Here is a 23798-nt window from a genome sequence, read left to right on the forward strand (position 1 = left end):
GTTGAAGTATGTTCTATCTATATCTACTTTGTGGAGGGTTTTTATCAAGAATGGATGCTGTGGGGCACCTGGGTGGCTCAGTCAATTAAGTATCTGCCTTCAGCTCAGGCCACAATCCCAGAGTTCTGGTATTGTGCCCCATATTGGGCTCCCTCTCACCAGGGAGCCAGCTTCTCTCTCTCCATCTGCCTCTACCCACCCTCCAGCTTTTGCTCTGTCTCTCAAGTACATAAAATCTTTTTAAAAAGAATGTATGCTCTACTTTGTCAATGCTTTTTCTGTATCTATTGAGAGGATCATTTGATTCTTAGTCTTTCTTTTATTAATGTGGTATATCATGTTGACTGATTTGTGAATATTGAACCACCCCTGCAGTCCAGGAATAAATCCCACTTGATTGTGGTGAATAATTCTTTTAATGTACTGTTGGATTCAATTCGCTAGTATCTTGTTGAGAGTTTTTACAACTATTTTCATCAGGAATATTCTCCTTTTTAGTGAGGTATTTGTCTGGTTTTGGAATCTAGGTAAAGCTGGTCTTGTAGAATGAGTTTGGAAGTTTTCCTTCCATTTCTATTTTTTGGAAGAGTTTGAGAAGAATAGCTATTAATTCTTTAAATATCTGATAGAATTCCACTGGGAAACCATCTGGCCTTGGACTTTTTTTTTGTTTGGAGATTTTTGATTACTGATTGAATTTCTTTGCTGGGTATGGGTCTGTTCAAATTTTCTATTTATTCCTGTTGCAGTTTTGGTAGTTTGCATGTTTCTAGTAATTTATCCACTTCTTTTTTTTTAAGATTTTATTTATTCATGATAGACACAGAGAGAGAGAGAGAGAGAGAGAGAGAGAGAGAGAGAAGCAGAGACACAGGCAGAGGGAGAAGCAGGCTCCATGCAAGGAGCCCGAAGTGGGACTCGATCCCAGGACTCTAGGATCACGCCCTGGGCTGAAGGCAGGCACTAAACCACTGAGCCACCCAGGGATCCCCTATCCACTTCTTCTTAATTGCCCAGTTTCTTGGCATATAATTTTTCATAATATTCTTTTATAATTGTTTGTATTTCTTTTTTTGGGGGGGGGGTACAGTATACTTTATTGATGGTACATGACAAGGTAGGGCTCCCCAAGCCCCTCCCCTTCCTCAGGGTCTAGGATGTAAATTGGAGGTCAGGAGATTCTCAGTGTGTTGGGGGATTAAGTTGGGGCAGGGACTCCCCAGCAGCTGAGGGCCTCTCTCTTCCTCTTGTTCTTGCTGGGGCTGGTGGTCCAGGAGGCTCTTACTCCTTGGAGGCCATGTGGATCATGAGGTCCACCACCCGGTTGCTGTAGCCGAATTCATTGTCATACCAGGAAATGAGCTTGACAAAATGGTCATTGAGGGCAATGCCAGCCCCGGCGTCAAAGGTGGAAGAGTGGGTGTCACTGTTGAAGTCACAGGAGACAACCTGGTCTTCAGTGTAGCCCAGGATGCCCTTGAGGGGGCCCTCCGATGCCTGCTTCACTACCTTCTTGATGTCATCATATTTGGCAGCTTTCTCCAGGCGGCAGGTCAGATCCACAACTGACACATTGGGGGTGGGGACACGGAAGGCCATACCAGTGAGCTTCCCGTTCAGCTCAGGGATGACCTTGCCCACAGCCTTGGCTGTGCCAGTGGAAGCAGGGATGATGTTCTGGGCAGCCCCTCGGCCATCACGCCACAGCTTCCCAGAGGGGCCGTCCACCGTCTTCTGGGTGGCAGTGATGGCATGGACGGTGGTCATGAGGCCCTCCACGATGCCGAAGTGGTCATGGATGACTTTGGCTAGAGGAGCCAAGCAGTTGGTGGTGCAGGAGGCATTGCTGACAATCTTGAGGGAGTTGTCATACTTCTCCTGGTTCACGCCCATCACAAACATGGGGGCATCAGCAGAAGGAGCAGAGATGATGACCCTCTTGGCCCCGCCCTTCAAGTGAGCCCCAGCCTTCTCCATGGTGGTGAAGACCCCAGTGGACTCCACAACATGCTCAGCACCAGCATCACCCCATTTGATGTTGGCGGGATCTCGCTTCTGGAAGATGGAGATGGATTCCAGTTGATGACAAGTTTCCCGTTCTCAGCCTTGACTGTGCCGTGGAATTTGTGGTGGGTAGAATCATACTGGAACATGTACACCATGTAGTTGAGGTCAATGAAGGGGTCATTGATGGTGACAATATCCACTTTGCCAGAGTTAAAAGCGGCCCTGGTGACCAGGCGCCCAATACGGCCAAATCCGTTCACTCCGACCTTCACCATCGTGTCTCGGGGACACGGATGGCCCTGCACCAGAAGACGCGGTCTTCTGTCTGTCAACGGGGAGGAGCAGAGAGCCAATTGTTTGTATTTCTGTGGTGTTACTTGTGATCTCTCCTCTTCCATTCATGATTTTATTTATTTGGTTCCTTTCTCTTTTTTATTTGATAAGTCTGGCTATGGGGTTATCAATTTTATTAATTCTTTCAAAGAACCAGCTCTTAGTTTCATTGATCCATGCTACTGTTTTTTTATATCTTACATTTCGGCTCTAATCTTTATTATTTTCCTTCCTTTGCTAGCTTTAGGCTTTATTTGCTATTCCTTTTCTAGCTCCTTTAGGTGTAAGGTTAGGTTGTGAATCTGAGACTTTTCTTGCTTCTTGAGGTAGGTCTGTTGCAATATCCTTCCCTCTTAGGACCACTTTTGCTGTAGCCCAAAGGCTTTGGATTGTCGTGTTTTCATTTTTATTTGCCTCCATGTATTTTTTTAATTCCTTCTTTAATTTTGTGGTTGACCCATTCATTCTTTAGTAGCATGTTTTCTAGCCTCCATGTGTTTGTGGTCTTTTCAAATGTTTTCTTATGGTTGACTTCAAGTTTCATGGTGTTGTGGTCTGAAAATATGCATGGTATGATCTCCATGTTTTTGCACTTATTGAGGACTGGTTTATGACCCACTATGTGACCTATTCTGGAGAATATTCCATGTATACTCAAAAATAATGTGTTCTGGTGCTTTAGGATGAAATGTTCTGAATATCTGTTATCTCCATCTGGTCCAGTGTGTCATTCGAAGCCATTATTTCCTTGTTGATTTTCTGCTTAGATTATCTGTCCATTGCTGTTAAGAGGGAAGTTAAAGTCCCATATTATTATTGTATTATTATCAAATAATAATAGTTTCTTTATGTTTGTTAATGATTTATATATTTGGATGCTCCCAAGTTGGGGCATGAGTTTCTTTATGTTTGTTAATGATTTATATATTTGGATGCTCCCAAGTTGGGGCATAAATGTTTAAAATTGTTAGATCTTCTTGATGGACAGACCCCTTAAGGGGGTATTATGCCTAGTGAAGCAAGTCAATCAGAGAAGAACAAACATTATATGGTCTCATTCATTTGTGGAATATAAAAAATATTATATTATATTATTATTATATTATATTATTATACCTAGGGTATAATGCCCTTCATCATCATCATCTCTTGTTACAGTCTTTGATTTAAAGTCTAGTTTGTCTGATATAAGTATGACTACTCTGGCCTTCTTTTGATGTCCATTAGCATGATAGATAGTTCTCTGTCCCATCACTTTCAATCTGCAGATGTCTTTAGTCTAAAATGAGTCTTTTGTAAGCAGCATATAGATGGGTCTTGTGGGTTTTTTTTAATCCATTCTGATACCCTATGTCTTTTGATTGAAATATTTAGTCCATTTACACTCAGAGTGATTATTGATAGATATGAACTTAGTGCCATTTTGTTACCTGTAAAGTTGGTATATCTGATCATGTTCTCTGTTTCTTTCTAGTCTTTGTTGCTTTTGGTCTTTTTTTCCCCACTCAAAGAGTTCCCCTTAATATTTCTTGCAGGGCTGGTTTAGTGGTCACAAACTCCTTTCATTTTTGTTTTCCAGGAAATTCTTTATTTCTACTATTCGGAATGACAAACTTGTTGGATAAAGTATTCTTGGCTGTGTATTTCCCATTCAGCATGTTAAATATATCTTGCTACTTTCTTCTGGCCTGCCAGCTTTCGGTAGACAGATCTGTTGTGAACCTGATATGTCTTCTTTTCTAGGTTAAGGACATTTTCTTTCCCTTGCTGCTTTCAGGATTCTTTCCTTGTCTGTGTATTGTGTGAATTTGACAATAAAATGACTTGTTGATGGCTGGCTTTTGTTCAGTTTGATGGGAGTTCCCCGTGCTTCTTGGATTTTGATATCTGTTTCCTTCCCCAGATTAGGGAATTTTTCAGCTGTAATTTGTCAAGAAAACCTTCTGCCCTCTTTTCTTTCTCTTCTTCTGGGACTCATATGATATGAATGTTATTATGCTTTTTTATTGGAGTTCAATTTGCCAACATATAACATATCACCCAGTGCTCATCCCATCAAGTGCCCCCTCAGTGCCAATCACCCAGTCACCCCCACCCCCTGCCCACCTCCTCTTCCACTACCCCTTGTTCGTTTCCCAGAGTTAGGAGTCTCTCATGTTTTATCACCCTCTCTGATATTTCCCACTTATTTTCTCTCCTTTCCCCTTTATTCTCTTTCACTATTTTTTATATTCCCCAAATGAATGAGACCATATAATGTTTGTCCTTCTCCGATTGACTTGCTTCACTAGGCTTAAGACCCTCCAGTTCCATCTATGTCAAAGCAAACATTGGGTATTTGTCGTTTCTAATGGCTGAGTAATATTCCATTGTATACATAAACCACATATTCTTTATCCATTCATCTTTCGATGGACATCGAGGCTCCTTCCATAGTTTGGCTCTTGTGGACATTGCTGCTATAAACATTGGGGTGCAGGTGTCCCAGCATTTCACTGCATTTGTATCTTTGGAGTAAATCCCCAGCAGTGCAATTGCTGGGTCATAGGGCTTGGACTTTCTTCAGAGAGTTGGAACAAATCATCTTAAGATTTGTGTGGAATCAGAAAAGACCCCGAATAGCCAGGGGAATATTAAAAAAAAAACAGAGTTGGGGGCATCACAATGCCAGATTTTCGATTGTATTACAAAGCTGTGATCATCAAGACAATGTGGTACTGGCAAAAAACCAGACACATAGATCAATGAAACAGAATAGAGAATCCAGAAATGGCTCCTCAACTCTATGGTCAACTAATATTTGACAAAGCAGGAAAGACTATCCACTGGAAAAATGACAGTCTCTTCAATAAATGGTGCTGGGAAAATTGGACAGCCACGTGCAGAAGAATGAAACTAAACCACTCTCTTACACCATACACAAAGATAAACTCAAAATGGATGAAGGATCTAAATGTGAGACAAGAATCCATCAAAATCCTAGAGGAGAACACAGGCAACACCCTTTTTGAACTTGGCCACAGCAACTTCTTGCAAGATACATCTATGAAGGCAAGGGAAACAAAAGCAAAAATGAATTATTGGGACGTCATCAGGATAAAAAGCTTCTGCACAGCAAAAGAAACAGTCAACAAAACTAAAAGACAACCTACAGAATGGGAGAAGATATTTGCAAATGACGTATCAGATAAAGGACTAGTTTCCAAGATCTATAAAGAACTTACTAAACTCAACAGCAAAGAAACAAACAATCGAATCATGAAATGGGCAAAAGACATGAAGAGAAATCTCACAGAGGAAGACATAGACATGGCCAACAAGCACATGAGAAAATGCTCCACATCACTTGCCATCAGGGAAATAAAAATCAAAACCACGATGAGATACCACCTCACCCCAGTGAGAATGGGGAAAATCAACAAGACAGGAAATAGCAAATGTTGGAGAGGATGTGGAGAAAGGGGAACCCTCCTGCACTGTTGGTGGAAATGTGAACTAGTGCAGCTACTCTGGAAAACTGTGTGGAGGTTCCTCAAAGAGTGAATGTTATTATGCTTTAAGGAGTCTCTGAGTTCCCTAAGTGTGTATTTGTGATCCAATACTTTTCTTTCCCTCTTCTTTTTGGCTTCATTATTTTCCATAAGTTTGTCTTCTGTATCACTGATTCATTCCTGTGTTTTGTCCATCCGCATTGCCATTGCTTCCTGTTGATTTTGCATCTCGCTTATAGCGTATTTTATTTTGGCCTGACTAGTTTTTACTTCTTGTATCTCTGCAGTAAGATATTCTCTAGTGTCTTCTACACTTTTCTAAAGACCAGCTAGTATCCTTATAACTGTTGTTTTAAATTCTTGTTTAGGCATCTTATTTATATCTGTATTGATTAAGTCACTGGCAGTTACTTCTTCCCTTCCTTTCTTTTGGAGTGAATTCCTCTCTCTTATCATTTTGTCTAGGTTGCTGTTTTTTTTGTGTGTGTGTGATTGTTAGGAAACAACACAATTTTACAATTTATACAATTTTGTGTATTTTCCTGTTCCTGAGTAATGGCTATATTAAGAAGAGACCCCAAAGAGAAAGAAAGGAAGAAAAGAAAAAGGGCCAGGTGCTCAGGAGGTGTTTCAGAGTGTGCGTTCTACTGTTGTGTTTTGGCTGTTCCTTCCCCCAGGTCAGCCCTCTGTAGACTTTCTCCTTGCCTGCAGTGGGGGTGTTTGGACCTTGTCCACTGTGTGGCCAGTTTTAACTAGGTGTGTTTTGGTCTGCTTATTAAAAGAAACTAGATCCGAAAAAACCCAAACAAATCAAAACCCAAAGAAGCTAGAACTGAAGCTTTGTAGCACCCTATGGTCAGTAGACAGTGAAATGGGTTTGTCCTGGTCTTCTAGGGGAAGGGCCTGCTTGCACTGATTTTCAGGTGGACTTGCCTTAATGGAGATGCCATCTGCAGGGTACAGGAGGGCAGGGCTTGGTATAGGCATCTTTGGCCTCCACTGGGAGGTGCTGTGTTGCTCACTGAAGTTGGTTAGTGCTGACTGGGGGACCGGGGAGGGTACAGGGAATAGCACTGGCTCACTCTCTCATTCTGGAGTGGGGAGTTCGTACCCAACTCTTCAAGAAGCCCTCAGAGAAGAGCAAACAATCACTCCTTTTGTGTCCCCAGCTTCCATCAGATCTGTCTTTACCCTGTGTCCCAGCTGTCTACCAGCCAGGCAGCATAGTACTCCTGTGTTTTATCTCAGATGTCCGACTGGTTTTCAAAATTCCAAATTTTAGCGACCTGTATGGCACAGACCTATGCTGATCTTCTGGGGAGGGTCTTGGCATGCTATAGTCAGTGCTGGTTTGTCCCAGAAAAGCAGTCATCTGACCATACACTGGTTCAAAGTGTTAAGTGCAGCAAAAAGCTGGCACCAAGGCTTGCTGCCCTCAGCAGGTATCTCTGTTCCTATGCTAGTGAACAGGGGAGCATGTTGGCTCCCACCAGCTCTTTTGTCCCCAGAGGCCGTGCCATGACTCTCCTAATGCACTTTCAAGAAGGGGAACTGTTTCTCTCCATCGCACTCAGAGGATCCCCAGACCACACTGCACATTCCCGGGCTATTGCTCTCCTTCCCCACCAGACCACTGCTAAGCCTGCCGAACATGGCCTCTCAATGGCACAGATGTCCAGAACGTCAGACTTGGAGCTCCATCACTTATAAAGACTTGTGGTAGTCAGTCCTTCTCCTTTTCCTAGTCACTGATTTTGGGGAAGAGTTTTTCCTGTGCAACACTCTGCCTACTGCTTCACTCTTTCTTTCTCTCTCTTCCTCTCTTTCTCTTCTTTTTGTGATGAGGGCTCCCTCCCTTTTGCAGCACCCTGGAGTCCTTTTCCCCAAAATCACCTCCCTAGAGCTCCTACCTTCTATGATGTGGCCACTTTTCTACCTCTAGATGTGCAGTTTGTTCTCTTATTCTTCAGATCAACTTCTTGCATGTTCAGGATGATTTGATAATCATCTAGCTGTGTTTGAGGGATGAAGCAAGCTTAGGGTCCCTCTATTCCTCCACTATCTTAACTCCTCTTCTAGGAAAGAACTTTTTAAATGAGACTCAGAAAGCATAAACCATAAGGAAGGAGATGACAGGTTTGACCAGATTAAAATTAAGAACTTTTGTTTGTCTAAAAACCAACTTTGAAGAGTGAAAAGACAAGCCCCAAAGTGGGAGGAAAAAAGTTCAACACATATAATAAAACAAAAAAGTTAGTAATCTGAATACTTCAAGAAATCCTATGAATCAATCAGGGAAAAAGCAAACATCCTAATATAAAAATGGACAAAAAATCAAGCACTTTAAGAGGGAAGTAAATGCCAATAAATAAATATAAAGATGATAGGCGTACTAATATTCAGGAAAATGCAAGTTTAAAACACCGAGGAGATACCATCTTATACCCACTGGATTTGCAAAAATGAAAAATCAGGCATTGGTGAGAATGTGCAGGAACTGAGACACTCACCACCTGCTGGTGGGAGTATAAATTGTCACGAGCGCTGTGGGTAATTAGTGGACATTATTGCTGGTAAAGCAGAACGTGTGAACACCCACAGCAACTCCACTCCCAGACATATGTCAGTTTATCATTTGTTTCCTTTATTATTTGCATATTCTGAGTTGCATGTAAGAAATCCTTTCCTACCCAGAGATCATGTAGAGACTGGCCTCTATTTTCTTCCAGACATTATAGTTTTGCCTTCCATACCTAAACCCTTAATCCGTCTTTGCTTGATTTTGTGCATGTGTGCCAGAAGACATTCAAGGATGTTTACAGAACAATGTCCATGGTAGCAAAAACCTTGAAATAATCCAAATATTTATCGACTGTAAAATTGGATCAGTAAATTGCAGCGTAGGCACACAGCATAATGATATGCAGCAGTGAATATGAACAAACACAGCTACAGGCCTCAGTGTGGATGAAGCCCAGAAATATGTTGAGTCAAAGAAGCAAGTCACAAAGGAATATGTGATATGATCCCATTACATTAAATTTCAAAAGTTGAAGTTAAAGAAAACGCTAAGTGGCAAAGCTATAAAGAAAAGCAAGTCTCAGATGCTTAACAGGTCAGCACAGTGGCTGCACTTGGAGGAAGGAAGGGGTTGCGGGCAGCGGTGGATGAACAGGGGCTTTTGCTCTACTGGGGCAAGGTTGTTTCTCAATCTCGTGGGCTGTATGTGAGTCTGTGTGTTTAGTTGTTAAACTATTTTATACACTTCAATATGATTCATACTGAAAACTAAAGACAGAAAGAAATGAGAATCTGAGGCTCAGAGAAGTGAAATGGCTGTCATGTCAAGGCCATTCAGTTAGTACGTGGCAGAGATGTGGTGCTAATCCTGTTTTCTGATTCCAATGCCATGCTTCTTCTAGAACGCTTGTCCCATGGGAAGTCAGGGATCTAGAATTATTGGATTTCAGGAAGCAAAGGGCCTTGCAGGCATCTAGCACAACCAACCCTGACTTCATAGGACAATTTGATGTTCCCTCAGGGCTACTCTTCTTCGGTCCATGTAAATGAACCCCAGTTTCTTTAGCTGCTCCGCCCTTTCATAAACCTGCTCTGCAGCTCTGAGCAGATATTCCTATTTGTATTCCTCTGAAAATACCATGCTTATAATTGAAGGTATTATTCAACATGCAGTGAAGTAGAGTAAATCTGTTTTTGCAGTCTAAAACCAAAAACATTTTGAGAATTTGAGAACAGTCTATAAATCTCCAACCAAGCCCTTCCTGAGGGTGATTGTATCAGATTGTCACTGTACTGGGTGTTTCCTAGGGACCATTATGTCACCAGCCCAGGTCAGGGTCACAAGATGTGGGTCCTGATTCCAATTCTATCAACAATCAATCCGTGTGACCTTGAACAGTTTGCCTCCTTGGTCTTGGTCTGGTCTCCTTATCTGTGATATGAGCAAGTAGTCTCTAAATTCTTTTCCAGCTTTTATATGCTTCAGGGGGAGTGCTGTTTTACAGGCTCCAGAGGCAGGCTTCCTGGGTTCAAATCTTAGTTTCACCCAAATACAAGCTATGTGACCTTGGGCAAGTTAGGATGGAAATAATGATAGTATCTATCTGAGATCCTTTTCCATGGGATGTGGGGAAGATTAGGTGAGTTAATACATACAAAATGCTTATCACTGCACACTAAGCTTTGCTGGCCCCACTCCTGACTTCTAGTCTTAGCTGATTCCTTGAGAGAAATTCTTGACATCACCTAGCTAAGTCAGTCTTATAATGATTTATTCACTGGGATAAACATGTACCTTGTAATCTTTTAAGTAAGCATGTGCCTTCAATCATGTTTTATTTTGCAGGACTTATTGGCTGTGGGTACTTCGATCCTTGCAGAAAGTTCAAACTTGAAATATGTGAGATGATTACAAATTTAGTTTCAGCAGGCAGAGTGCTGTGGCAGTGGACTAAGGTACAGAAGCGTTGTTGTCTGTAATAACAAAAAAACCACTATTATTTGGTCCTTTCTCATCTCACGGCTCATGAACATATCATCACATCATGGAGTGGCGGAGGTTTTTTTTGGAAAAGACAAATTAGGTGGTCAGATAGATTTATGACACCTTTTCCTTCCAAGGAGCAAATACTCCAACTGGATGATGCTTTCCATATGTATGAGGTATTACTATAAACCATACATGACATCCAAGATAAAGTAGAATTTTGCTAATATAAAAATACTATTTTTTCACTTGTTACTCTGATTTGTATGCCAGACACTCACATGTTTACTGACTGACTGAATACATGAATTTCCAGGTGTTCTTAACTACCTGAGACTTAAAGTCTAACTTGTGTGAGTCTCTGAGATGGAGAATCAGCAAATGGATGGAAGTGTACTTAACAAAATAGAATATATATATAATAAGTATAATAAATATAATATATAATAAATATAATATAATATAATATATATATATTTAAGACTTATTTACCTTAGAGTGGGGGAAGGAGCAGAGAGGGAGGGAGAGAGAGTCTTAAGCAGACTCTGTGCTGAGCTTAGCACAGAGTCTGATGTGGGGATCAATCTCAAGATCCTGAGGTCATGACCTGAGCCGTATGCTTCACCAACTGTGGCACCCAGGTGCCCCTAGACTAGATTTTAATATACAGGTCAGTGCTCTAAATAAATTTCAGCAACCCTGTAGCTGTCAGCAGATTGCTTAAAGCAGACTCATGAAAAAACAATTGAGCATAACGTCTGACATCTCAGACTTATACTTAAAACAAGGCTGAGACATTTGCCAAAATATTCATTAGGCCAATTACACACATCTGGGAGGAAGCTTATGTCCTGGGAAAACCTGGAGGGTGCCAAATTCTCAGATTACTAGGTGAACTAGGGCAGTTCTACATAAGAAAATTATTAGAAGAGGAACTGGGTGTTTCTTATGAAATGCTTGGTCCACAGAGTGCCCTGTGGTGGCCAGTTCCTTGCATAGGACTGGTCCCTTGCCAACACAGGGTCTTTGCACATGCTGTTCTGCTTCTCTTAAAGAAATACCAAAATGAATGGCAAGGGCTGAGTGTCTGAGATAACCTTCTGTGGTAAGAGCCATCTGTTTTCCCAGTGGGACTATTATTCAATTTAATGTGATTATATACATATCTTTTTGAAAAGCTTTGGTCTTCTGGGTGTCTTTCCATCAAAGCTTCTTTTGGGTTTTTTGTTTGTTTTTTAAGATTTTATTTATTTAAGCATGAGAGGCACACACAGAGAGAGGCAGAGACACAGGCAGAGGGAGAAGCAAGGTCTCCTGCAGGGAGCCTGATGTGGGAGTTGATCCCGGGAAGCCAGGATCACAACCTGAGTCAAAGGCAGATGCTCAACCACTGAGCCACCCAGGTGCCTCTAAAGCTTCTTTTGTTACACGAACATTTACTGGTTCCATTTCTCATATTTCTTTACCTCTTTAACCTGTTTTACACAAGCTTTCACTCCATTGCTATCATCAAGGTCACTAAAGACTTCAGTCTTGCCAAATCCAAAGGTTGATTTCTTCCTCTTACTTGACTCTTTAGTGGCATTTGGCATAAATTATCCCTCTCGACACTTTCTTCACTTGGCTTCCAAGGGACCTCATGCTCTTGGTTTTCTTCCTACCTGACAAGCTACCTTTTTAAAAGTCCCCTCACTTCTTCCCTTCCTCTAGATACTGGAGTGCACCCAATCTTGACGTTAGGATCTCTCCCCTATCTTCATTCTTTACCCAGATGGTTTCTCCAGCTTGAAGACTTTAAACACCATCTCTGTGCTGATGAATTCAAAATCAGTGCTTCCTTTCCAGGCCTCTCTGCTTGACTCCATACTGATTTCTAACTGCTTAGTAGACATCACCATTCTGATGTCCAACAACCACCTCAAAGTTAATGTGTCTAAAACAGAACTCTTAATTTTTCCTTCAATATGACCTTCCCTCAGCCTTTGGCATCTTAGTTAATAGCAACACCACTGATCTTTCTCCTCAGACTGAAAAACTATTGCCATCCTTGATTGGACTTGCTCATCCTTCTACTTCCAACCCATCAGCAAGTCTCAGTGATTGTGCTTCACTGAGACCGAATATAACCCAAAGCTGAGCAGTGCTTGTCATCTCAGAGTGACCACCCTGACAGATGTTTCTATCACCTGCCCTCTGGACCATGCAATGACTTACATTCTTCTTGCCCTTCTAGAGCCTGTTCTTTACACAGTCCTAAAACGCTTTTTTAAAAAGTCAATCAGAGATCCTTACTCCTTTTTTTTTTAACATTATATATATATATATATATATTTAAAGATTTTATTTATTTATTCATGATAGACACAGAGAGAGAGAAAGGCAGAGACACAGGCAGAGAGAGAGAAACAGGATTCATGCAGGGAGCCTGATGTGGGACTCGATCCCAGGACTCCAGGATCACGTCCTGAGTCAAAGGCAGGCCCTGAACCGCTGAGCCACCCAGGGATCCCCCTTACTCCTTCTTAAAACCACCAGTAGACTCCCAGGTACACTTACAGTGAAACCCAACACATTGCTCTCACCTGTGAAACTCACCCTGAGCTGGCGCCTGCTTGCCTCTCACCCCTTCCACCTTCTGCTCCAGCTGCCCTGCCCTCTTACTGTTCCTTGAACACCCCACATTTTTTGTGCATCTGGGGCCATTGTATTCTCATCCTTCTGACCTTAAGAGGGTCTTTCTCAGATCATTTTCTCTAAAGTAACTTCCCATGACCCTATCACAGGGATTATTTGTCTCCTGACCCTACTTTATTTTTTTCCAACCATGACTTTTATCATTATTATTTGTCAATTTGTTTCTTTACCAATATATTTGCTTCTTATTTATTTATTGTCAGGGTCCCCCACTAGAATGGAAGCTCCATGATGGCAGCAGATTGAGCTGTTAGTTACCATGGTATCTTTTTTTTTTTTTTTTAAAGATTTTATTTATTCATGAGACACACACAGAGAGAGAGAGAGAGAGAGAGAGAGAGGCACAGGCAGAGGGAGAAGCAGGCTCCATTCCATGCAGAGAGCCTGACATGGGACTCAATCTCAGGTCTCTAGGACCACACCCTGGGCCGAAGGCGGTGCTAAACTGCTGAGTCACCCAGGCTGCACCATGGTATCTTCTTAAGGACAGCAGGAAGTGCTCAAAAATAGCCACTGAATAATGAATTAATCTTCCTCCCCTCCCTACCTCCAAATAAACAGCATTTTTGTATCTTCAAACCTCCCATCCTCACAAAGCATTTTTAACCCTTGTATACCACTTTATCTTTATATTGCTTTACACAGCTTTATTTTTTTAAGATTTATTTATTCATATGAGAGAGAGAGAGAAAGAAGGTGCGTGGGGGGAGGGGCAGAGGGAAAGAACCATCAGGAAGACTCCTGGTTGAGCGTAGGGCTCCACATGGGGCTCCACATGGGGCTAATCCTGTGACGCTGAGATCATGACCTAAGCTGATGCTCGACTGACTGAGCCATCCAGGCGCCCCTACTTTAAACAGCTTTAAAGCAGAAGCCCAGGTGAGAAAAGAACGGAGTTGACAATTAAAAGAAGCAGGTTAATGTGAGAGAAGAAGGGGAAAAAAGGAATTTATTTGATTCTCTTCAATGATTGCTTCAATGGCTGTCATCCCAGCGGCAGTCCTTTATAACAAAGAAGTAAAGCAATATTCACGCCCTTTATGTCTGCATATTTATAATATAATTTTACATTTTGGTGAGTAGAATGAGCATTTTAGCTGGAAATGGAACTAAGCAGAGGGAAATAGAAGAATAATTGATAAAATAACACTTGTCTTCCCCAGCTACCTGCTGTTTTTAACTTACACTGTGAATTAGCCTGTAAAGATTATACTGTAAGCTCAATGGGGTACTTTTTCAATGTAGAAAGGGCATATTCCATGAACAGGTCCTAAAGAAAGCATTTGCTTTCTTGAATTAATCATGTGGAGAGTTTACTTTGAATCTCCAGAATTATTGTTTTCATGTTCAAAATGATGCTAATGGTATCAATTAATTGCAATATTTCCACATGGCCAGCCCTGTTTCCCATACCGAGTACACCTCAGGTTTATCCCTTAATCTGTATCTCTCCATACAAGACTGTGTTATTGCTATAGCTTTGCCTGTTGGTAGAAATAATAAGTAAGTCAGTGTTCAAGCAAATGAAACCCAGGAAAGCCACCTAGTCATAATAGCTGCATGTCAGACTTGCCTGTCAACTTATCATAGATATACAGATATGTGAAAGCATGCTGTGTTTGGATCTCCACAGTGAAATGTAGATTATGATAGACAAATATATTGATGGAAATCCAAATATACTAAAGACCTTATAGCAATCTATGGAAATAGTCATTATTGACTGTGGAAGTGAACTTTCATTGTTCTTAACTGCATGGCAACCAGCTCACGCTGTTTTTTGTTGTGATGTATTTCCACGTACACAGTAATATGGTTAACAATGATTAGGAATGATCACTCCCACAACTCACATAGGCTTTAAGAATTTAGGGGAAAGTGACTTGTTCAAAGCCAACTAATAGTGGTAGACCAGGCATCGGGATTGGCATCTAGAGTGTTATTCTTGAATGGATCCCATTCAAGAACTTATGGTCTTTGAAATTCTATGTTGGTTTATTTATGATGTGTTTTTCTCCTCGGTGCTGCAACAAAAACATAAGCTTAATTTTGGTTTATTCACTCAACCCATTTCATCTAAAACAAAATGTATAAAATAAAGTAGTTCTAAAAGCATTTCTGCTTTTAGTTTTATCTGCAAAGTACATTGAGAGTGATACATTTCTGTCCCTTTCTAGGTGAAGATGCTTCCAACTCCTTCTAAATTTCATTACATTTTCAATCTTCGAGATCTTTCCAGAATTTGGCAAGGAATGTTAACCATAAAAGCTGAGGAGTGTGATTCGATATCTGTTCTCCTATCGCTTTTCAAACATGAATGCAACAGAGTAATTGCAGACAGGTGTATATTATGGCACTTGAGTTGAAATGTACTATATAAGAAGTTGACACTGTGAGACTAATTCCTGCATTAGCTACTCAAATAATGAGAGTATTGTCTTCATTTGCTCTGGGGCTTGGGAAGCATTTGATGCCATTTCCTGCCTGCTGGTCCTCTTTAAAAAAAATGCTCTGCCAGTTTACTTGAGTATCATTTCCACAGGACATCTTGTTAAATCACCAAATCATCAGAGACTTGATAACATCCAGGGGCAAATTTTAGTTACGTATATTTTCTAAAAAGTTTGAGCCCTGTGTAGGTTTTGCTTAGTGAAATCTGGGACATAGGCTCAGTCATTGTTCTGAGCCTCAGTGTCATCCTGTATAAAATATGGATGGTAATGCTAATCTTACAAAGCTGTCAGGGCCTACCATAGCATCACACACATATGTGGCATTCCTCAAATGTTGGTCTGCCTCCTTCTGCTCTTCCCCTTCTGCTACTGTAGGTCTTAAAAGTACCTTTGTGTACAGTCTGTTCACAAAACCAGAAGGAGGATGCTCACCCACTACGGAATGTCAGTCTGCATTCCTATTGCAAGTTTTCGGGAACTTTGACCCTACCTAAGTGACCCATCTATATTGTTAAAGAAAAAAGTACTTGTGAGACTTGTTAAAACAACAAGGCATACAGACTTTATTCAGGACTATTGCAATGGGCATATGGGCTGCTGCAGTGGGGTTTTGTAGTAGGGGAGAGAAACTGAGCTCAACTTCAAATATGACAAGGAAAGAGTGGGAATTTATAGGGAAGGCCCAGTTTAGGGAGGTCAGTGGATAGAAAAGTATTGAGAGGAAATATCAAGGGTAAGGGAGGGACTCTAGCTAAACTGACTTAATAGGATTCTTGCTGAAAACATACTAGGGTGAGCAGATATTACCTGGGAGGTGATGGGGAGAGAGGAATTTGGTCAGGTATTGGAAGGTGATCAGATATGGGGAGTGGGAGATTTTGGAACTAAACCGATTTAACAGGATTCTTGGTATAACTGGGTGATGCAGAGAAGGACATGGAAATCCAAAAGGCAAGGCCTGACTGGGAAGAGGATTCAGAGGAGCCTAAGATTGATCAAGGAGAGACTTCTTGCCAGTATTTCTTGAAATTTATTTTAAAGAAAATAAATTTTTATTTTTTTAGATTATTTATTTATTTGAGAGAGAGAGAAAGAGAGCATGAACAGGGTGAGGGGGCAGAGGGAAAAGCAGACTCCCTGCTAAGTAGGGAGCACCAATGCAGGATTTGATCCAGGGTTTAATCTCGGGACACTGGGATCATGATCTGAGCCCAAGCAGATGCTTAACCAACTGAGCCACCTAGGGTGCCCCTTTTTGCCAATATTTTCTGTAGTAATAATCAATGACTCTCTTGAATGGAATTATGTCCTCCTTGTCAGATCTGAGGGGACCAAGGTGCATGGTGGACCTTAGGAGGTAGAGGGAGGTTGAACATGTTTAGGAAAGATGCCTTCATATTTTGCATATTTACTCCTGTATTTGCCTTTTAGGTTTATAACTCCTGAAGATGAGCAGTGGTTTAATATCCATCTTGTTCGAGCATTGGAAGAAAATATTAGTCCAGATGTGGCATCGTACATTCTTCCTGAACCATACTTTGTAGATTTTCTCCGTGAGATGCCTGAACCAACCGGTGATGAACCTGAAGACACTGTGTTTGAAGTGCCCAAAATTTATGAATTGGTATCTATTTTCACCTTTGAAAAACATTTTTCGATCACTCATCTAACTATATATTTCTCCCCACCCCAGAGTCCCACCATGTTGCAACTTCTACGTTACATGCTGATTCATGTCATCATACACAAAGTAAAATATTTCAGTCAAATCTAGCAGCATTCCCATTAAAGTCAAGTATAAGACAAGGATGCCCTCTATCAGCACTATTATTTAATATTGTTTTGAAAGTTCTAGGCAATGAAACAAATGACCAAAACAAAAATAGATAGGAAGAAACAAAAATATTGTTTGCAAATGGTATTGCTATCTCTTTGTAAAATATAGAAGAACTTAAAATCTGTTTTAACTACTAACAGTTCAGTAAGATGACCAAGTATGAGATAAATAAAAAACTCAATAACTATCCTCTATACCAGAGGCTGGCAAGTTACAGTTAATGGGCCAGATCCAGGCCTCTGCCTATTTTTTTGTTATATTGGTGAGCTAAGTAGGGTTTTTACATTTTTTAATGGGTGGAAAAAGAATCAAAAGAATAATATTGTGTGACGTGTGAAAATTATATGGAATTCAAATTCAGCATTCATACGCAAACTTGTATTGGAACGCAGCCATGCAGATTTGTTTACTTAGCGCCCAGGACCACTTTTGCACTCAAGGGTAGAGTTAAATAGTTGCAACAAACCATATGGGCCACAAAACCTAATTACCTGCCTTTACAGAAAAAAGTTTGCCAACGCTTGCCAACAATCATGAGATAGAAAATTTAACATGAAGGTACTTCATTCAACAGCAACAAATATGTAAAACATCTAAGGATAAACATGATAAAACTTACTTGATTGAATGGCAACATACATTCTCTCTAAATTCATGTATAGGGGGCAGCCCCGGTGGCGCAGCTGTTTGGGGCAACCCAGGGTGTGATCCTGGAGACCGGGGATTGAGTCCCACATCGGGCTCCCTGCATGGAACCTGCTCCTCCCTCTGCTGTGTCTCTGCCTCTCTCTCTCTCTCTGTCTCTATGAATAGATAAATAAAATCTTTAAAAATAAATAAATAAATTCATGTATAGGTTTCATGAATTTTGAAATAGGACTCTGGTTTTTTTTTCTCTTAGAGAGCACGAGCGTGCATATTCAGGTGATGGGAGAGGAGGAGAAGGAGAGGGAGAGAGAGAATCTTAAGTAGACTTCATGCCTGGTGCAGACCCCAAGGCAGGGCTCAATCTCGACTCTGAGATCATGACCCGAGCCAAAATCCACTTGAGCCCAAATCTGGAGTCTGATGTTTAACCAACTGAACCACCCAGGCACCCCTCCTAAAGGATTTGTTTTCTTAAGATTTGTTTATTTGAGAGAGAGAGAGAGAGAGAGAAAGTGAGACAGGGGGAGGAGCAAAGGAAAAGGAAGAGAGAATCCCAGGCAGACCCTACACTATGCACCAAGCCAACTCAAGGCTCAATCTCATGACTGTGAGATCACCACCTAAGCTGAAACCAAGAGTTGACACCCAACCAGACACCACAGAAAGGATTTTTTTAGGCAGAGTCACAAACAAAGTAATTCTGAAGTGCATGTAGATCAAAGAATTAAAAGGGGGAAAAATTGCAAAACAGATCCATGAATATTTACTTCAAAACCATTTGGAAAAAATCCATTTGACTACATCAACGATGTAAAACTCTGTGTATTTTTTAAAATCCATAAACAATATTAAAGCAAATACAAACAGAGAAATGTTTGTTATATTCCAGTCATAATTCCTGTGGGTAGGAGTTGGTACTAGGGATTTTGAAGGGAAAGGTCAAAAAATGATTTCATACTGGCAATCAGCTCATACAGCTATAGGTCACAGGCCTCTGAAAATGGAAATAACTGAAAGTCAACTAATATGTGACAAATGTTTGTAAATCCATTAGATTTTTAAAAATTTATTTAAAACAATTTTTTAAGACTTTATTTATTTGGGAGAGAGCATGTGTGGGTGGGGGGAGGGGCAGAGTGAGAGGGAAGGGAGAAAGGGAGGGAAAAGAATCTTAGGCAGACTCCATGTTGAGTGTGGAGCCTGACCATGAGGTTCAATCTCATGACCCTAAGATCATGACCTGAGCTGAAACCAAGAGTCCCTCACTTAACCGACTGAGCCACCCAGGTACCCCTCCATTAGGGTTTGTTTTTTTTTTTTAATTAGAGTTACTTTTGAGAGCCTTTACAATGGCCACTTTCACAGATTTTTAGCTCTTAAATATTATTTTTCTCTCTCTGCACTACAGGTACCATCCTTTGATTTTCTTTCTGAAAAACTCCAGTTCTATCAGAGACAATTCAACGAAATCATTAGAGGAACATCTCTTGATCTAGTGTTTTTCAAAGATGCAATGACTCATCTTATTAAGGTTCTAACTATTGACTATTTGCTGATATAAATAGGTCATGTAAAGACTGAGTAAATTTCACAGATAGATGTTTTAAGAGAAGAAATATATAGTGTCAGGTAGTGTATAGAAGAATGTCCATAGATTGGGGTCAGTTCACTGTCTTAGGAAAAAAAGATGCTTAATCAGAAACCCCTTAGCTGATTCCACCTACATATGATGGCAAATATTTTTCAAGATCAAATTCATGGGTTTTGTGTTCAGAGCTTTTGACATGTTGAGTCAGGGTTTTTCCTTTCTAGAAAGTAAGCTTGAGAACCCTGTGAAGGAATAGTTCCTGCTCAACTTTTATTTTGTTATAATGGGAATCCTGTTCCCTTCTCCACGAAAGAAAAGTTGATGCTTTGTAAGCACGTCAGTTTCATGATTGCCTTACAGATTACAGGCAAACTGATGGGGAAGGAGTAGGACAGGTGCACAGGACTGGTGTACAAACAGAAACCAATTAGAGGCAACACCCAAAGGACCATGGCTTCATCCAAGTCTGAAAGGCTACAGAAAGGAGCTGTTTGTTTGTATAATTTGTAGATTGAAAGGGAGTTGCTACAGGAAGTCAGAATACAGTGTAAGGAGGTCTGATAAAGAGCAGCTTGCTCTTCCCCTAGCGTTGGTGAATTTCCAGATCTCCTAGGGCTTTTTCACTTTCATACACTCAACAAACAACTATTGAGTACTCACTGTGGTGAGGTCTTGGGGGTCTGGGACTCTGTAAAACTTGCATTAAAAAAAAAAAGCTTTTTAGTGGTGATAGTTTAGTGATCCATCTAGACTGTCCTAATCAGTGGCACTAATGTAAAAGGCAGTTTTTAAGCAATGTCTTCAACTGGCCTGCATAAAATTTGAACCACAATTCTAGCTTTATCTTTATTGAGGAAGTCACACATAGAAAAGCAGCACACTAAAGTCTAAGTCTTTCTCTACAAATGCCTTCCTGTCCCCCTTGTAAGTAGAATTTGGTACTTAAAAGTTTTTTTCATTGGCAGAGGTACAGCCAAGGTAGTAGTATTCATTTGTAGAGCAAGGTGTCTAGATAGGTCAGTGTGTTAGACTGAATAATAAGCAGACAATTCTGAACTTCCTTCTGCAGATTGGGAAAAGCAGCTCCATCATGCACTGAGTCTGAAAATAATAAAATTACACACACACACACACAGAAAATGGCTTTGAAATAGGAGATGGGAAAGCCAATTTATACTTTCTTTCATGATGGGTACAGAAAGAATTTGAGTTAAATAAATCAATAGGAGACATTAATTTTAAAAGCTCTGACATATCCCATTAAAGGAAAAAGTCTAATGTATTCCACAAGCATATGTTCAAAATTTGGACTCATGTAGTGTAAGAAAATGTAAACAGTTGAATTCTATTTTTAAATACATCCTATTCCAAACAGGTTTCGCGAATAATTCGAACATCATGTGGAAATGCATTGCTGGTGGGTGTTGGCGGTTCAGGAAAACAAAGTCTTTCGAGATTGGCCTCTTTTATAGCTGGGTATCAAATATTCCAGATTACATTAACCAGGTGAGATGAAATAAAACACAGCACTGTGTTCTTCTATAATTAATTTCTCAGAAGTAAAATGTTCACTCAAAAAATATGACAACTTGGTATAACTTTTTTTTAATTTTTGGTGTATTTTTTAAATTTACTTTTTATTTATGTGTAACTCATTTAAGGAAATGTACACGAATCATGGGTGTCACAAAATAAAAAAAAACAGGTGAGAAAATAAAACAATAACACCCTGGAAGTACCTCTCAGGTCCTGTCCCAGTCATTACCCTCTTAAGGCTAACCATATTCTGACTTCTAAACCCATGTAATTTTACCTATTCTTGAACTTTCTATCAATCAAATGCTATGGAATCTACTCTTTTGTGTCCAGCTTCTGTTGCTTGTATTATGTTTGTGAGGTTCATCCATGATGCTACATGTACCCATAGTTTGTTCCCTTTTATTGCTGTATAGACTCCCACTGTATCACATATTACCACAATTTGTTTACCTGTTGTACTGTTGATAAGCATTTGTGGGGGTTTTTTGGCAAGTAGAGCTGTAACAAATATTCTTGCACATGACTGAGGATACTCCCAGAGATAGAATTGCTGGGTATGGAGTATACATATATTCAGCTTTAGTACATCTGAGGAGCTGTTTTCCACAGTGGTTCTACCAATTTACACATCCACCAGCAGCTCCTGAGAGTTTCCGTTGTTCTATCCTGGTGCACCTTTGGCACCATATGCATCTTTTTCACTTCAGCAATTCTGGTGGTTGTGTAGTGGTATGCCTCTTGTAGCTTCAGTTGGCATTTCCTGTGACTAGTAATGTTGAGCATATTTTCACTTCTTATTGGCCATTTGGACAGTCTCTCTTGTGAAATATCTGTGTATGTCCTTTGCTTGTTTTTTTTCTTTTTTCTTTTATGATGAGGGTGTGATTCTTTCTCATTGATTTTTAGGAGTTCTTTATATGTTTTGAATATAATTCCATTGTCAGTGTGTATTACACTTATCTTCCCCAAGTCATTAGTTTACCTTTTCACTCCCAGTGGATCTTACTTTTTAAAAAATATTTTCTTTATTTATTTGAGAGAAAGAGAGAGAAAGAGAGAGCATGAGCAGTGTCGGGAGGGGCAGAAGGACAGGGAGAAGCAGACTCCCGCTGAGCAGAGCCTGACATGGGGCTCGATCCGAGATCATGACCTGAGCTGAAGGCAGGAGCTTAACCAACTGAGCCATCCAGGCACCCCTTAACTTTAATGAAACTTAAGCTATTGATTTTTTTCTCTTTATTTTAGTGCTCTTTGTATTCTGTTAAAAAAATGCTCATTTACCTTTGTTTACCTATGAAGATATTCTCCTGTGATTTCCTTCACATTTGCAAATAAAATGTACTCTTTTTAGAACTATAACCCACCTAGAATTTACTTTCTTATAAAGTCTAAGGTAAGAGTTAAGATTATATTTTTCAATATAGCTATCCAGCCACTCCAACTCCATTATTGAAAAGGTCATGTTTTTCCCGACACATTACAATGTCATTTCTTTCCCATCAGTCAGCTGATCATGTCTGTGACTACAGTCTGCTCCACTGATTTATCTATCTTTGTACTATTACCAGCTGTTTTAATTACTGTAGTTTTAATATGTCTTGGAAAACTTTTCCTCTTCAGGATTGTCTTGAATATTTGGCCTTTTGTATTTCCTGATAAATTTTAGATCCCTTTTTAAATTAACAATTTATACACACCACTCTTCTACCAAATAGATTAAAAAAATTTATCAAGGTACAAATTATAAGAGCAATTAAGAAACATAAAACATAAAATGTCTAGAGATTATGTAAATTAAATTAAGTCAGTTGTCAACTTTTAAAAATTGGGAGATTTCACGTAAAAGATGGATTTCTGACTCCCCTTGAAACAGTTGGAAGATCTGGCAACACTGTGCCTACATTCCCAGGTGGCTGGATCTGAGAATAGCTGCCTCCTTCGATGGGGCATACATACATAAAAACTACAGTCCTCTAGTCTGTATTTTGTATAATTGTATTTTCTTGCCTGTATTCTTTTTTAAAAAAAGATTTTATTTATTTATTCATGAGAGACAGAGAGAGAAAGAGAGAGAGAGAGAGAGGCAGAGAAAAAAGATTTTATTTATTTATTCATGAGAGAGAGAGAGAGAGAGAGAGAGAGAGAGAGAGAGAGGCAGAGTCATAGGCAGAGGGAGAAGCAAGCTCCATGCAGGGAGCCCAATGTGGGACTCGATCCCGGGACTCCAGGATCATGCCCCGGGCTGAAGGCAGCGCTAAACCACTGAGCCACTCAGGGATCCTCTTGGTGTCTGTATTCTTGATGCTCCGGCACTGGGGTCTTGCTGACTGCCCACCCCACCACTCCCAGGGCAAGGCAGTTCTTAGAGACAGCTAATGGCTGCTCCAGTAGGATACCTTTCATAGGTAAGCCAACCAGTCTAGAGCTCATACTCTGAACCATCACCATCTGTCTGGCTTTATACACCAGGAAGCAAGATTGCTGTGCCCTAATCACTCCAGAGCTAAGGACTAGTAACGGGGGACAGTATCTATGCCCCAGAGCCCACTGAAATTATTCAAACAAGCCAATCCTAAATCTGTTTATCCTACCTGGCTTTATCTTCCTCACAGAAACCACAGAAAAGGTTGTGGCCCATGGTTCCCCTCCTTCCACCTCCTGACTGATCCTGGTGCTTCCCCATGCAGCCCTTTATGGTGTG

General features: G+C 40.4%; 1 protein-coding gene across 1 annotated transcript in view; it reads left to right on the forward strand.

Moving 5' to 3' along the window:
* Positions 1–23798, forward strand: part of DNAH8 (dynein axonemal heavy chain 8) — a 335946-nt gene that overhangs the window by 181005 nt on the left and 131143 nt on the right. The window contains exons 54-58 of the mRNA XM_072746190.1: positions 10198–10307; positions 15210–15373; positions 16917–17109; positions 19379–19501; positions 20934–21064. Coding sequence (XP_072602291.1) covers positions 10198–10307; positions 15210–15373; positions 16917–17109; positions 19379–19501; positions 20934–21064 — 721 coding nt within the window. The remainder of the gene's footprint in view (positions 1–10197; positions 10308–15209; positions 15374–16916; positions 17110–19378; positions 19502–20933; positions 21065–23798) is intronic.

This window comes from Vulpes vulpes, chromosome 1 (assembly GCF_048418805.1).
Source record: "Vulpes vulpes isolate BD-2025 chromosome 1, VulVul3, whole genome shotgun sequence".
Lineage (NCBI taxonomy): Eukaryota > Metazoa > Chordata > Mammalia > Carnivora > Canidae > Vulpes > Vulpes vulpes.